At 40.6% G+C, this 16,038-nt stretch overlaps 1 protein-coding gene across 1 annotated transcript in view; it reads left to right on the forward strand.

Moving 5' to 3' along the window:
• khdrbs3 (KH domain containing, RNA binding, signal transduction associated 3) overlaps positions 1 to 16,038 on the forward strand; it is a 105,955-nt gene that overhangs the window by 71,611 nt on the left and 18,306 nt on the right. The window contains exon 6 of the mRNA XM_062410058.1: positions 4,688 to 4,868. Within this exon, the coding sequence (XP_062266042.1) occupies positions 4,688 to 4,868 (181 nt within the window). The remainder of the gene's footprint in view (positions 1 to 4,687; positions 4,869 to 16,038) is intronic.

A 16,038-nucleotide genomic window follows, 5' to 3' on the forward strand; every position in this document is an offset into this window, starting at 1 on the left:
TCAATTGCAGTCTTGAAACCCTTTGTGGGACAGTTCTGACTTTGGGAACAGCCACAGGAAGTTGAGATATGATTGAAAAGTAAGTGTATTGCAGGATCACTTGCATTTATCAACCTCAATGTTCATTTTGTGCATTTGAATTAGTGTCAAGCACTGTGTCTGAAGCTGGTAGTAATGACATAAGGATATCGGAATTAACGAAAACAAACTGGTTCATTCATTTTCTACATTCAAACAGAATACACCAGTCCACAAACCAGTCTACAAACCATTCAAAACCAAGTATCGGTGGATGCAACCCAGGATAATGAAGACAGGATGCTCAGATGACATGTGATTGTTATTTCGGCTCATTAAATTGCAAAGAAAAAGGCAACAAAAAATTAAGACAAAAACAGCACAAACAAATATTAAGAATCAGAATTAGTTAAGGGTATATGTTATTTGTTTATTGATACGTTGCATATATTGATGCTGGGGCTACTTTATATCAATGGCCCTTAAAATTAGAAGAATGTTGAAGGCACTGTGATTCCCATCCGGGGAGAAACTGTTTTTGCAAGAGGGAAATGAGCTATTTCTGGAGGCACAGACAAATGACACCCTAAGACTAAGTCGGTGTTGATTGACTGACAGCGAGCACAGTATATACCAATGCACCAGCACAAACTGATACAGGACAAATAAAACCTCAAAGCAACCTGATAAAGACTTCCTGTTTTATGCGATGCAAGTTGTTTCTCATATTCTCCAAGAATGAATGGCAGCAAAAACAGCTTCCTCTGAAGGCAGGAAAATGAGCCCTGATACCCCGAACTCTACTGACTGTGCACAGACCTCAGCAGGAATTACAAAGAGGAGGAGAAAATATCGATGATTGGCATGAAACTACAAACCAAAGCGTGCCGCAGCTATCTCTTTTAAGTTGCTCTGTGCGACTTTGCAAATGGCTGTTTTTTAATGAACGTAGCGGCATGTTTCCTGTTCACCAAAGTGACGGCAACGTGACAGGTTATACATCTAATGCCAGTGAGTCCAGTTTTCCCTGGACTGAGCAGTCACAAATGAAAGCTCAATTAAGTAACACATTAAATCTTCTCTTTTCTTTCAACAATCACTGTCACATCCATTGGCTTCTTTCCGTTTATTTATTTCACTTCTTCCACATAATCCTGTATAACACAATAATGGACTATGAGTTTGTTGCTTTGCTTCACTGGCATGGCAAGCAGCAGAAGTTAAAGCAAACTTTCCAAGTGGCAGCAAAGCCCATCCAGGCACATTGTTGCAAATACACATGCTGCCTGTCACTTTAAAAATCACAGAGGCAGCATTGTCGGAGCCAATAGGCTAAGTATACAAATTAGCCTCCGATGGCAAAGGCCAACATTTACTTCTTCCACATAAATGCAACAGCACTACACTAGGTGTTATGGGCTGGACGGTATTTTGGCTTATCTTTCTTAACAGCTACTTGCATTGGATTTTAAATAATTTAAAAAGCCAATAGCCAATGAATTTTTGTCTCTTTTGCTCTCCCGCGGACTGAACCTGCAGCCTGCTCAAACGTGATTGGTTAAACTAGGAACTGAAATCAGAAATCTTCCAGCCCCCCAAATTTTGTTCCTACCCTACAGATTCTGCACCTTCATATAGTTGTGAAAACTGTTTGTAAAGGTTACATATCTGGTTTGTTCATTTCATTGTGGTGTTTATTTCCTGTGTGTGTCCCTTTAGCATTGCATAGGCAGCTAGCATGGCACATTAGCAAGAAAAACTAGCTATGGTGTGTGTCCCAACAAGTGTTGAAGTAACATGTACATATGAGTGCTCAGCTGCAAACCTGGAATATGCATTATGCTTACAGTATTGAGTATTTGCCGTGGTTTCTTAAGAAGGTAACTTAACTGTACACAAATTCAACTCTTTTTACAAAATTAAATTGTATAGAAAAATCTTATTGTGAAACTTGTAAATTCAATCCTTGTTGATTTGGCGACAGGTTTTTAAAGTTGCAGTGAAATACAGCTGGTGCAACAAAACGGCCTCATTGTGCTTTAACAAACTTACTTACATCTAATTTCATGCTTTACACAATTGCCCAGCAGGGCCCAGTCACACAGCTGGTAGTCTTGGAGTCTGAAATGTTGTTTTTGCCTGAAGCTCCTCATCTCACAGCTGACTTCAGGCGCTACATCTTCATCCATTGGTCCCATCCATCCAAATTGGATGAAAGGCAGATGACACATAGGTTGACAGCATAGCACTGGGCAAACATACAAAGACATCACACTCACATTCACACCAACGGTCAATTTAGTGTCTCCATCTGCATGACTTTGGATTGTGGGTCAAAGTATACCTTGAGTAAAACCCATGTAGACCCGGGCAGAACCAGCCGAAGGGAATTCAAACAAAGAGCAGTGCGAACCACTCTGCCACCATGCTGCTCTCCCCTGCTCCCAGGAATATTGGAATATTTAAAAGAGATCAACTGTCAACAAACTCCCAAATTAGTGTTCAGATTTGGCTGTTAGCACAAACCTGAAAAGCCTTGCCGTTTTTCGTTCCCATTTGGATGCATATAAAGCAGCAGTGAGAATATCTGAATGTAGCTCAGTAATTTAACGGAGGTCTGCGATGGCTGCATGAAAGTGAACAGTAAAATTCAAGGCTGCTGTTAACATGACAAAAAGAGCTGTAATGCTGTATTAAATGCTGCATAGTTTACTGAGAATCCTTTGTATCCAGCCGACTGACAAAGAAAACCACTATAAGAAGGCATCATTTACTTACTGGAAAACATAATAATCCATGCAAGCTTGATGATCCTCTGCTCGAGCTGCTTCTGTGTGCTGTGATGCTAAGTTGAGGTGCGACTGGAGTTTACGTTAGCTGAATTAGGTTAGTCTGGTCATTAAGGGAGAAGGAATCCTTCATAGGAAAACAGCACCAATAGTAAATACTGTCTTGTAGTGTTCCACGGTGCACTGACTGGTGTCCATACACATTAGCCGAGCTGGGCCAGTTTTGCATAAAAGCCTTTATATGCAAATGATATCCAGTAGATGCTTCTATCCCTGTGAAACCATGCTAATTTCAGCTCCTCTGAGACTTCACAGGACTACTAATAAAGATACTCATTGCCTTTAAAAGACTTGAACACTCAACGCATCAACGCTGCGCTGTAAAAAGAAGAACTGTTTGTCTATTCTGTGTTTATAAAAGAAAACACACTTCTTTCATCAGATTTCGGGATAAACAAGGTCACCGAGATGTGGTGTTTGTATTGCTCTGAGTCAGAATATAATTGGCCGTGCTTTAAATTACACTGTAATTAGCATTAACCATGCCTAATTTGGGTGTGATAAGACAAAAGTCCCACAGGCTGCTGCACAGAAAGTAGCAAGCAGTTTTATACATGGTCGCGCTCACATGTGCTTGATTTTGATCAGCGCCAACTGCTCGACTTTGTCGCCTTCACATATTCCTCTCTGCTTTTGCCTTTGACTAGAACTGCTGCATGATGAGACGCTCTTAAAGGAAGATAAACTCTCAGTACCCAACAGTTTTTTTTTATTCTGCGCTTGAGGGCAGCCCAATTTCTATCAAGCAAACATCTATCTATTTCCTCATTAGTCAGAAAATTAGAGATATCAGATAGTTTTTGTTTTTTTAGCCCTTCTGCCCAAAATCTGTGACGATCCACCTCTGCAGTGTGCAGCACCGCTGAAACGAGAGCACAGAATGTGAGAATGACCTGGAGAGCCACCTTGGTGGTTTTCTGCTCCTGTTTCAGATCAGTTAACCGTTTTTAAAGGAAAGCTCAGTCGGCGGTAAAATCCCAAACAAGGTTTCACAAAACCACAAGGTCAGACTGCCTTTCATTTCCAACAGAGGAGCTTGAGTCTGCTTCCATTTTGATTACAGAGCAGGATTGACTCATGGGTTCAGTGTTAATTCATCTAGATGACTGTAGAGATCAATATCTCACCGGGGCTGTTTCTCTGCAGAGAGACATACTTGTTTAACTCAATGTTAAAGGTAAGACCCAGAAATTTGCCCTTCGATATCTAAAGCAGGTTTCACATTAAAATAAGTTGCGTTTTGTGGGGTTTTTGGTTTACTTCAAGACGGAAGATATAAACGTTCAACAACACACTGCACGACGCATCCTTCACTGAACTGATAGAAACACATATATTTTCTTTAATAGACAGGAAAGCAATTCAGACACAAGAAATGGGTTTGAGAAATGGATGTGACTCACTTTTTCCTTGACTGGAGAAACTTGCCCTCCACCCTCGCTGTTCCTCTCTCTCCACCTACACATCTAACCCGACGCTGAATGTATCAAATTCATCAAGTCGTTCTGGCCAATGTAGGAAAATAATTTGCTGGCGTGGAGGCAGAGAAGACAGCTCGACTACAAATATAAGTTACTGCAGCTCATCATAAAGATGTGGAGTACGGTGGACATCACGCATTGATGATACATTATAGTATCTCTGTAATAATATCATTTTAATATCATCGTTTCAACATGTTTCGTAAGAAGAGATTGTTTTAGATGTGATCTAATACATCCAGTCTGTGAATACATGACTGCTCCAAAGAAATATATTTATAAAACTGCATGTCTGCTCTTTCATCTAAACCTGATTCGGATGTTTGTGTCTTGTGTCAGGACTCGAGGAGGAGTTCCCTCCCTGCATGCTGCCGTGCCAAGAGGAGCAGCACCCAGAGGAGCCCCGCTCAGCCGCGCCCCATCCTCCAGAGGGAGGGGGGTGCAGAGAGCAAGAGGTGCACCACCAGCTGCTGGATACCGACCAGCTCCTCCCATTGTCCAGGACACATATGGAGAATATGTGAGTTTGAACTTCTGCATGTAAACGGGGTCAAGTGCAATTCACGGTTGAGATATGTAAACAAAACCACGTTTTACCTTAAGTTTCTGGATGAGATGGCCACAAACATTATTTACTTTCACATTCTCAATTTGACTGACAGCTGTTCAGTATTTTTGAACTCTGTGACAGACCTAAATGTTGTCTGTTTGACAGTAAGATAAGACCCGGGATGACGCTTACAACTTGGTTTCACTGGTCATGAATATATTTCAACAGAATGTGTTACAGCAGCCTTCATATACTCATGCAGGTCAAACATCCCTGACCAGACACATTAAACGTGTATTTATTTGGTATAAACACATTAGAGATGGAGTCTATGAAGCTCACTCGTCTAGCCACATAACAAGGCTTTAAATATCCCATAATGCAACACTGTAAATGACAGCAGTTACACTCGTATGCTCTCCATCATTCATAATGCGCGGTGTAATGAATGGACACCGCGCATGTTGTTGTCTTAAATATACGATATCCCCAACTTTTTAAGCTTCCACTCAGAAAAAAAGTCTTATATGTCTGTTGTCTTATATTTAGGCCAAAACAAACCCCCTTCTGTCCCTGAGCAGTAGGGAAGAGAGCTCTAAAGAGTTTGTTCATTGGGTTTAGACGCTGACAAACACTGCAAACATGGTTGTGCCCTGCAATCCTATTCCACCAGCTCCATAATAATTTGATCAGTTGTTTTTGTGCAATTTTGTTCATAAACAATCAAAAATACAAACCAACCATCGAACGGAGAGAGGTGGAACAGAACCTCCTGAGCAGACTTAACAGTACACTACTCATCCTGTTGTAACGTGACACGTTTTACGTGTGAACTTAGCCTATATTGTCATGATGTAAAAGTTGACTGAATGAATAAAATTGTGCGGATAAATTCAGGATATGGCTCATTTAGCTAATCCCTAAATCCATAAAGCTAATCCCTTTTAATTAATTTAAATCCCTTCTGACTGACATAGAACAGTGAATATGTTTTCTTTGAATTGATTCCTTTTGTTCATGTCCTTGACCTATTTGTTGTGTAATTTATGTTCACGGTAACTTTCATGTGGTTGTATTGTTTAAGTGTTATCAGGTTATGCGTGTATATGAGAGACAGTTCTCAAGGTAAAGGTAAATCAGAAATGAAAGTATCCAAATTTACACAAATTAAGTTTAACTTCATGGAGGTTGAGACAAGTTGGATGATATTGTGAAGAATGAGTCAGACCCTGAAGGAAGCGTCATTTCTCAGTGATAAACTGGGGGTAATGTAATTTGTCTTTCCTCAACACAAGGAGGGTATCGACACTTTAACAAATCCTCACAACGTACAAGTATGGATGCAGCTGGCGTCATTTGTATCCATGGAGCCGTCCATGCTGCGTCAGCTGATCCATAACAAATGATGCTACCTCCAGAGTGACAATCTCATTCTTTACGACAGCCACAAGCATTTTATAATGCTCTTAGTGGAGTGGCACAAAATCCTTCACTGTCAACCCACACATTAAGTAGGACTTACATTTAAAATATGTAACTTTTCTACATTTAAAGTGTTGTATAATCACTACACCTATATATCTAGTTATATTATCCCAAATCCTCCCAGCACTTTTCAAATCCTAATCCTAGTGAAGACAATGATCCATTTCCTTACGTCACACTTCAATGACACCATATCCTCGTTATGATTGCGTCAGTGCTGTGGTTGCCTGCCAGATGTTTTTACAATAAACTTTAGATCTTGATAATTTCGTTACAAACATTTATCAGAGCAAATGTTGTCAGCAGCCCTGCAGTTTTATCGTTGTAGAATGCAAACATGGACTAGAGTTGGAGGATAGAAGGTCACCAACTCTTTCAGTTAAACGCAGACATTGACCCCAAACGTCTGAGAGTTGGGACAAAATGTCAGCGTTTGCTAGACAGCAGATGTAATCTATACCCAGAGCACTAGCAGCTCTCCTGCTGCTACTGTGCCCAAGGAAATTAGAAGTTGTGTTATTTATTGAAAAAAAAAAATTGCAATATTCTTCAAGTGATCCTTAAAAGATTATTGTTGGAAGGAGTTATCTTGTAATTAAACTAAACTTGTTCTGTTATGACATGATGAAGAGAAAGGTCTATTTGTATAAAATGACAAGCTCATATTTCAAGAGTTTAGGAGACATGTATTTAATCACATTGAAAATATGACAAGCGCGCACACACATACACACACACACACACACACACACACACACACACACAAACCAACATTGATTACTGTGAAGAGCCTACCTAAATATTTTCAATATTGCACAAAGTAAGAGGCTTAACTAAATCAATTGGAACAAAAATCTAATGGAATCTAATAGAGCCCTAGTAAATATATATCCAATGCCTCTGGGAGTGGTCATGAAAAGGTATAATAGTTGAATTACTGCGCTGTCATAAGCGCAGTGAAAAATTGGGTAGTGAACCTTAATTCTGTGCTGGTGCACTTATATGAAGATGTTAGGCGCAACAGTGTTAAAAGTTAGTCTGGAGCCCTGTTACAAAAAGAGATGAATTACTTTACTAAATACAGAGGTAAAATTCTTCAACATAAAAAAACAATCAAACCTTCGGAAATCGAAATTTCACCGTTGGCAAAGTTGTCTAATGGCTGGAATTATTAGTGTGTCTAATTGAAGACCTTGATTGCCAGCTAGTGTGAAGGAGATCAACTCTAAAAAAAGAGAGTAACGTGGGTAAGGATGGATGATATCAAGGGTTATGAATAAGGATACGGTTGTGCCCTGCGTAGATACAATTTGTAAACCACTGATCTACATCACTACATACGTCTATATATGAGAAAATATGATGGTTCTTCTCATTTGAGTGAAATGGCCCCTTAAATGCCCATTTCAGCAAAATATATGCATGAGTAGTAAGATATGAGCCTGACTTCAACCATGGAACACTGCACAGGCAGTCATATTGAGGTGTGTGCCTGGACACATCAAGTGTTAGCATAAAGTGTGATGTTGTTATTGTAGTCATTAGTTTTGTGGCTCACCTGCACAGCCTTGTGGGAAACCTGGCTCTAATATCAACAGCTGCCAGAGACGAATATATTAGGCTTAGCGTCAGACCCTTTGTGCATCCGCAGAGTCTCCTGCAGCACTGTCGAGGCAAGTTCCCCCCGGGACGCCAGCATCAGCATCGCATATTTAGCAGATAGAAGCAGAGGGGAGATGGCCCATGTTGGAAAATTGCCCCGGCGGCCCATACCTAACCACATCTGACAGGTTTATTCAGAGGTTGCAATTCAAATGCGCGGAGGTCGTGGAGAATGACTCCTGGACCAGCTGTTTCCCATCATTGTCACAGTTGTAAACTGCATCCCCCAACACCTGCACCTGTGTATCGGAGTGGTGGGAAGAAAAAAAAAACAAGGCCCCAGCATCTGCCAGATGATAAATCGAACCACATCGCTGCGAATTAGAGGCTGAATGAGTTGCTCTGTATTATGTGAACACATAGCCATCCCAGGAAAAAGTGTTCTCCATTGGGTGCTAACAAATAGGCCCTGGTATTCATCAATGAAATGACAAAGAGAGGTTTCTTGCTCACATTGTCGACATCATTTATCGCTGCTTAGAGCCCACTCAAGCTCTGTTTCTGCTGCGCAGCATCGCCATGGGCCAGAACTCGTGTTCAGCTGGAGGCAGTCTCCAGTCCTGCAACAGAGACCTGCCGCGGGTTTCCTCTGGATGTTTTTTGTAATAATGAAGCAAGGCTGTACAGTTTCTTTTTCTTCCATAATTCACCTCTTTTACAGCCTTTGTTTGTTCTAGACATATCACTATCAAATTACTCTGGGTCTAATTGTTACGAAACAAAATCACACAAATGTTATTACCAAATGATCCATTCTTGGCAGCCCCATCAGTCTTGGTGGTGACCATGATCGCAGCCAAATCTTATTTCAGATAACTCATTAGGCGCATTGAGGTCTGTGCCGTACCTGCTGCTAATCCCATTGGAGAAGAATTAAACATGATGTGATTTTCAAGTCATAAATGAGGTAACGCATCATCTTTCAAAGCAGTTTGAGTGTTGCCAATGTGGAGGCACAAGGCGAAGCAAAGTAACAGAACTTCATTTTCATGCTAAATCCAAAACTTTATGCTTGTGTAACTGTGTTTGTTTCTGTTTACACGGCAGCTTGATTCCTTTGGGTGTGAGGACCAAGAAATGTACAATGCACATGGGGTGGCATTATTTATGTTAAATCCTCAAGATACAATAATCCATTCTGAGTGTAGTGGCTCCTTCCTGACTGTTGCTGCAATGAAAAAATGGAAAAAGAACTCATCCCCCTCAGGCTCTTCTCTGCATGTCGAGCCCTGTTGAGGCCCAAGCGTTGTTAATTGAATTGTCTCCTCTATGGAACTGTGCTTGTAGTCGTTTTAATCTGAATTGGGTGTAATGTAACATTTCACATACACTCATAAAAAGGCTGCATCCAACTGGTGTGGCAGACAAGACCGGTCATGAAGATAAGATTGAAACCTGTTCATGTGGGACAAAACCTAAGATTTTATAATAATTGCAGAGAAATTGTAATTATTTATTTATCTCTTCTAATGTGAATCTTCTTCATTTTCCTCGACCAATCACACATCTCAGTAATTCCGTGTAAATTTTTTTGTAAACAAAGCTGTAATTTGTTTTTGTCAAGCTTATTATTTTAATAGATATGCATCCATGCAGCATGGCTCTAAGGAGGGCGATGGCAGAGTGTGGGTGATCCCACAACTTTGGTACAGACTGAAATATCTCAATGACTGTTGAATGGTTCAACATGAAATTTGGTGGAGATATTTGTGATCAGTCTGACACTGAGTCACTGAGTCTGGTGATCATCTGTCTTTTCCTGTGCACCATCAGCAGGTCAAACCTATTTTTACAGAGGGATGAACTCCACTGAGTTTAGAGGTCTTCTATGATGTAGGATTGGTATTAATAATTGGTATTATAATCAAATTGGTAGTGGTATGCAGTAGTACCACATAGGACACCTCTGTTGGGGTAATTTAAAGTTAATCTGGCGAGCACTACAGGTTGTGTCGATCCAATAGAAATATTGTGTACCTAAGTAATTTAAATTTCTATCTACAAAACCTGTTTACATGGACACAATAGGGTTTTTTGTACAACAGAGCGTCGATATTCCCCATGGGTTGGGCTCTCTGCAGTCAGAGGAAAGGCCTCGCCAAATTCCAGCCTGTTCAGCCGTCTGAGATATGCTGGCAGAAAAAAAGCTAAATAAATGACAAGCAGCTACTTTGAGAGATTAGAGACCCAGACAGATCACCGAGGGTTACAAGTACGTGACTATTTGTTTTCTTCCATGGTGTCTCATTTTGCCTTTATCGTTAAGAAGCTAATAGCAGTGTTTGGCACAGCTGTATGGAGGCAAGCCATTTTTCTTTCAACAGATGGTATCATACTTTAGCCGTCTGGGTAGAGCAAGGCTTTGTTCTATTTTGATTTGCTTAATTCTCTTTGCTTTGTTGCTCGCATTTGTGACACCTTTTTCGGCTCTCCACGATTGCATGATGCAAGTGCGGTGTGCCGTCAAACTCATTTGGATTAGGTGTGGTGTGCAGGGAACAAATCCAGTGCCTGAAAAGCCGGCTATGGGCGTCAGTGTCATCCTATCTGTTACAGTGATATTGTCGAGCACAGTGGAGCGGCTGCGATACTGCTGTTGTAACATGCAGTGCCAGGCCCTCCGTAAGTCTTCAGTGGCCTCAGAGGCCAGTCCTTATCTTTTAACAACACGCCTCTCAGCCATCCACTGGCATACAAATGAAAGACTCACTTAGGGGCTGATCTCTCTCTCCCTTCTGTGTCTCTACTCCCCTCCCTCAACCTCTCACTGTCACACTAATCCTGTTTAGTGTAGGAAACGCAGCAGTGTCATTGCACTATTGTGCCTTCCAAGATATTCCCGGGAAGCGATATATCAATGCGAGCACATGAGATATGATATAACGGCCTCACTCGCGTGTCATGTGTGGCACCGTAGAAATCCCTTTAAATGTGCCAACGTGATTTATAAACCCAGGCATGTTTCTCCTCTCCGCTTGCTTGTAACTCAATTACAGAATAGCTGTTCTAATAAATGGCAGTAACGTGCCTTTGTTAAAGTTTAATGTGTTCCTTAATACCAGACCAGTGCTGCTCCAGAGCGAGTAGACAGCACCTCTACAGTCACCATCCAGATGAGCAGAGGGTCCATTAACAGCAGCGGCACGCGGGCCTGTGCTGAAAACTAATCTTCACACAGTCACAGCAGGAGTCATAAAAACAAAGTCTTTGATCATAAGTTTATCTTCTGTTCTTGCCCATAGTAACAACATGGATATGGGTCAGTCCGTCTCACACACTTTAGGCTGGATACTTTAACAGCTACTGAACCCGGGGATTGTGATGGATGTACCATGTAGGAGAGAATGTTTCCTCCCTCTGATTTGGTGACCTCCTGACAAAAGGTCAAGACAAAAGGTCACGGCGACTGTAGCTCAGGAGGTCGAGTGAAGGTAGAGCCCACTAATTGAAAGGTCGGTGGTTCGATCCCCTGGCTGACACACTGATGAATGGATGTGAATGCGTACGAGAAGCCCTATATGTAGCAGCGCTGGATGAGTGTGTGTGTGAGTTGGTGAATGTGACTCATGTGAAGCACTTTGAGTTGTTGTAAAGGCAAGAAAGAGAAAGCAATCCATTTACTGTCCATGCAGTGCAACTAAAGTCAATTAAGAATTTGACCTATAACCACAGTCCTGTCCCTTATTGATTGGTTTATTAAATCAACCTATATGCACCTTTCACATACATTTTTGTATTTGCATTCATGTTTCTGCAAATATGAAAACATGTATTTGACAGAATACCCAATATGTGCATTGATTTATTTAAGTGATATTATATGTATTTGGCTGTATTCTTGTTCTTTCTAGTAATTAAGAGAAAAGTGTATGGTTAAACTATAAAACATCAAGTCTTGATTACATGTCTTTGTCATAGGAGTTAAGAAATGACATCTTAGGGATCATGGCCAATGTTTTACATGTATCTACATGTATTGTCTGAATATTTCCTGTGAATAAGCTCTTGTGACCACACCCATTGGCCAGCTTATTAGGTACCCCTATCTAGAACCAATGCAGTTTCATTCAACAGTCCAATAACCCCCCCCCCCCCGTTCAATTCAACTCAGATACATTTAAATATATGTATATATTTATATTTGCTCAGCTCTGAATGATATCATAGCCATATTTGACGGAGCTTTTCCTGTCAATGCTTAGACCTAACAGCATTATAGAGAAACCCAACAGGTCGCTCAACGAGCTAACACTTGGCAACTGTAGAGAATAACCCCTTCATAGGGTGTATTGCAGACTGTTGTGTTTAAGTATAATGGTTTTAACTGGGTGTGCCTAATAATGATGCAAAACACTGCGTGCCTCTCCCATTGTCCTGATCGATCTGACAGCCCCTGCAGGTCTTCAGAGGCTCTGATAGTTGTGCTGACGGCTACATTTTGCCGCCTGTTGTGTGTGAGTGTGTAGCTGTCTCTTTACGATGATGAAGGGCTGTTTCTCTCCAATACACAGACCTGACTCTACTTCTTGAGAGGCCTGGATTGAAGAGATCAAACCTTTCCATGTTTTCTTGTTTTAACTCCAAACAAAATGAACAGACTCCAGTGAAATCAATGGTGGATAGCCCCCACTGAATAATTCATACTGTCCAAAGTTTCCTCAAGACCCCATTTTCTTGGCAGAATTTGTTGCTTTAAAACCTCCATGTTCATTAGAGGATGAACACTTAACATAAAGTCTACTCTTCACACATTCATACAGTGCCACCATCAGTCCACTACTTTGTCTGGAAAACCTTTTTGGTAGATTGCCATGGAATTCATACTCTGGAGGGGGTGAAGCCTTTTGATTATAATGAACCATTTGGCAGCAACATCTTTATTTTGTCGACTTCATCCAACTTTTTAGTACCAGGGTGCGTAATGGGCCATCATTTCAGCCTTTTGGGGCTGCCAGTAGGCCTTTTTGAAAATGAGCCAGTGATGCCATGTTGTCATTGCATAAAGTCATGTAATGCATAAAATGTGTCTCAATGAACCAACTGGCAAACCAAGTCCTAGCATAGTGTGAATAGCCCCAGGATTTCCTGCAAAATCTGAACTGGCAAAATAAAATTCAACCAAAGTCTGTTTGAGCAATATGCTGAAGCCCATCTGGTCCCGAGGCTCAGGCCTGGGCTTTGAATGGTAGCTGTCTGTGCGATTCTCTCTGTGGATTGTTGATAGAGAAGCTAATCGTAGATCATTTTGGATATAAGCTCAATATAAATGCAATCCCTTTATAGAATCAAGCACCCTCTCTCTTTAAAATAAAACCTTTTCCATTTATATAATCTCATTCTTGAGCATTTGTAGAAGACTATAAACAGAGACATATGTAAAGAAAACAAATAGTTACATTTAGAATCTATATTCATTGATGAAGAATGTGACAAGTGGTAATTTAATACCATAGTAGTCTAATGCATTTCATCGAGTATTTAAAAGCAGGCCAGGGTACGATCACTAAGCTCTACTGGATCATTTTAATTCCCTACAGTTATATTATATTATAACAGACGAACACAGTGCTTATTCCTTTCATAACATTAGGTGCATTTCTTCCCAAAATGTTCAGCTCAGACCGAGTACATTAATCAGGTGCAGTCGATTTCTGTTTGCACAAGTACTTTTCTTTAAATCACTGAGTGATAATACAGCATAAATAATGGATAGTTGAGGTGATGATGAGGAACATTTAATTGAGACACGCTGTGAAACATCTGCTGGTGCCTCTGTACCACAGGAACACAATAACGAATGTATGAAAAAAGGCTATTTAATTACTTTCTCTTATGCACAAGGAAATGGAATTCATTAAACTAATTTAGAAAAAATCAAAGTAAACATTCAAAAGGTGTAGCAGATAGTTCCTTTATAGTCTCTATTGGGCTGTGAATTGGTACTTGTACTACTGATGTGAAATAAAAGTTATGAAAGTTCACGTTATCCGACGCTTATGTGACGGAAACCAGCCCACACAGCTCGTTATTTGTAATTAACCCTGCTTGTCAGTGTGCTGCTGCCAGCGTTTCATCATAGCTGCTGCTCTGTCATCAAACGTTGAACACTTCTGATTCCCTGATGAATTATTTTTCCACAGCAGATTTTAAGTATCTGTAGCCAGGAAGTGCGGTCCTCAGACTTAGTGTTTCTTTGTTGCTTCATTACTGACCTTCACAAGTTCACATCCTGGGGGCAAATATACTGTGTTAGTTTGGTTTAAGATCATGCAATACAAGTTAGGGACATGAATTTCTTCAGTTTAAACTGTAAATGCTCACATCTGTATCCTCCATGTTTATTACCAACTCCTTCTCCTCTTTTACTTCCCTACACAGCTTGCTGCTTGTATGGACATATGGTTCTTCTGTGCATGCGACTCACATCAGGGCCATGACCAGTTCACATTGGAGTCTGATCCAGGCCACATTTTAAAAGATAATTTGAACAGCTATCTAGAAAAAAATATCGGAATCGAGCACTGAGACTTGCTATAAACAAGACTAACGTGGAACTGATGACTAACAAAACAAACAACCCTTGTCAGTGTCTGCCTGTAGTTTGCAGATTCAGTCATCCTCCATCTTTAGAAGTTTGAAAAAGTCTGTTGGTTTTGTCGTCTTGTACAGGTTCTGACTGCATTCATGTTTCTATGCTCAAAGGCAGCATCTTACTTGACATCCAGGCTGCCTTTACAACCTCAGCTACGTGGTTTCACTTGTTGTGCCAAAGAGATCATTCAGTATTCATAAGCATGCTTGTTTATTCCAGCCTGCAGTAGGCACTGTATAATAGAGACACCTTTGAATTAGATTGATCTAAAACAAGGGGAATTTGTGGGACAATAATTGGCATGCGTCTGATAAGAACAGAGGCTTTATTTCAATCTAAAGCTGTGCTGACATTTCTAGCAACAGAGAAAACTTCTGTCGGGGTCGTTTACTCAAAGCTCTTTCAGAAGTTTCAGCTTCAAAAGACTGGAGTTGTGACTTTGAGCAAATAGTGTGGTCGACATTGTATTTTTAAGTATTAACACTTCATATATAAAATACAGATTGTTGCCTGATCTCCAATTAAAGTATGTGTGACAAAAACACAGACAGATTCCAAAGATCAAGATGTCTGGAGAACCAATGAGAAAACAGGGTTGGTTGACTTAGTCCACAAAGTACAGTATTATCAGTATCTTTGTTCTGATGATAATCGCTTACATATTAATAGTCAGGCCTGGTTCTGGTGTCAGATCAGAATAAAACTGATGATTATAAATATCTATTGGGCAGATCCCTCTAAGGACTTCCCATCTGTTTTCTGGCATGAATAACGTTAGGATCCGTTTATCCCTGCGTATCAGTATCAGCACTTGCTCGGTATAGTCCTTCGCATGTCTACTCGAGGTCGACAAGTCAGGCCAGATCTAAATACTACCCGGTGTAATTGTGTCGGGCAGTGTCTTGTTTTACTGCCGTCTGTGTTTTACTCAGGTCTGTTTGTCAAAATGTCCAATATCCAAGTGGATCTGACGGGACTGAAGGGGTAACACGGTATCGGGTGTGATGTGAGTCCGATCTCGTGTTGGGAAAATCATTAGCTAAGAAGATTTATGCTACAAAATGACAGGAGTATTTCTTTTTGTAAAGAAATACTCCTGTCATTCGGTTGGCTACAGCATGTTTTACTGCTAGAGAGGTTGACACAGGACGTTCATTTATTAGTATGAATTTGTCTTTCAAGCACATGAACAAATAAATTGTAGTTTCTATGCCATAACATTTGTTTTTCGGACATCACAATGATAAGGAATGAATCATCGCCTGTTTACAGAGGGCAAGTTGGAAATGCAGAATATTAATCAGAAAACCGTCCATAAGAAAAAAACATGTGTACAATACAGGGTGAAGCAACACAAAGGGCCTTAAAATCATGAGCTGGTTGAATAGATTTCTCCACAAT

This window comes from Platichthys flesus, chromosome 17, assembly GCF_949316205.1.
Source record: "Platichthys flesus chromosome 17, fPlaFle2.1, whole genome shotgun sequence".
Taxonomy (NCBI): Eukaryota; Metazoa; Chordata; class Actinopteri; order Pleuronectiformes; family Pleuronectidae; genus Platichthys; species Platichthys flesus.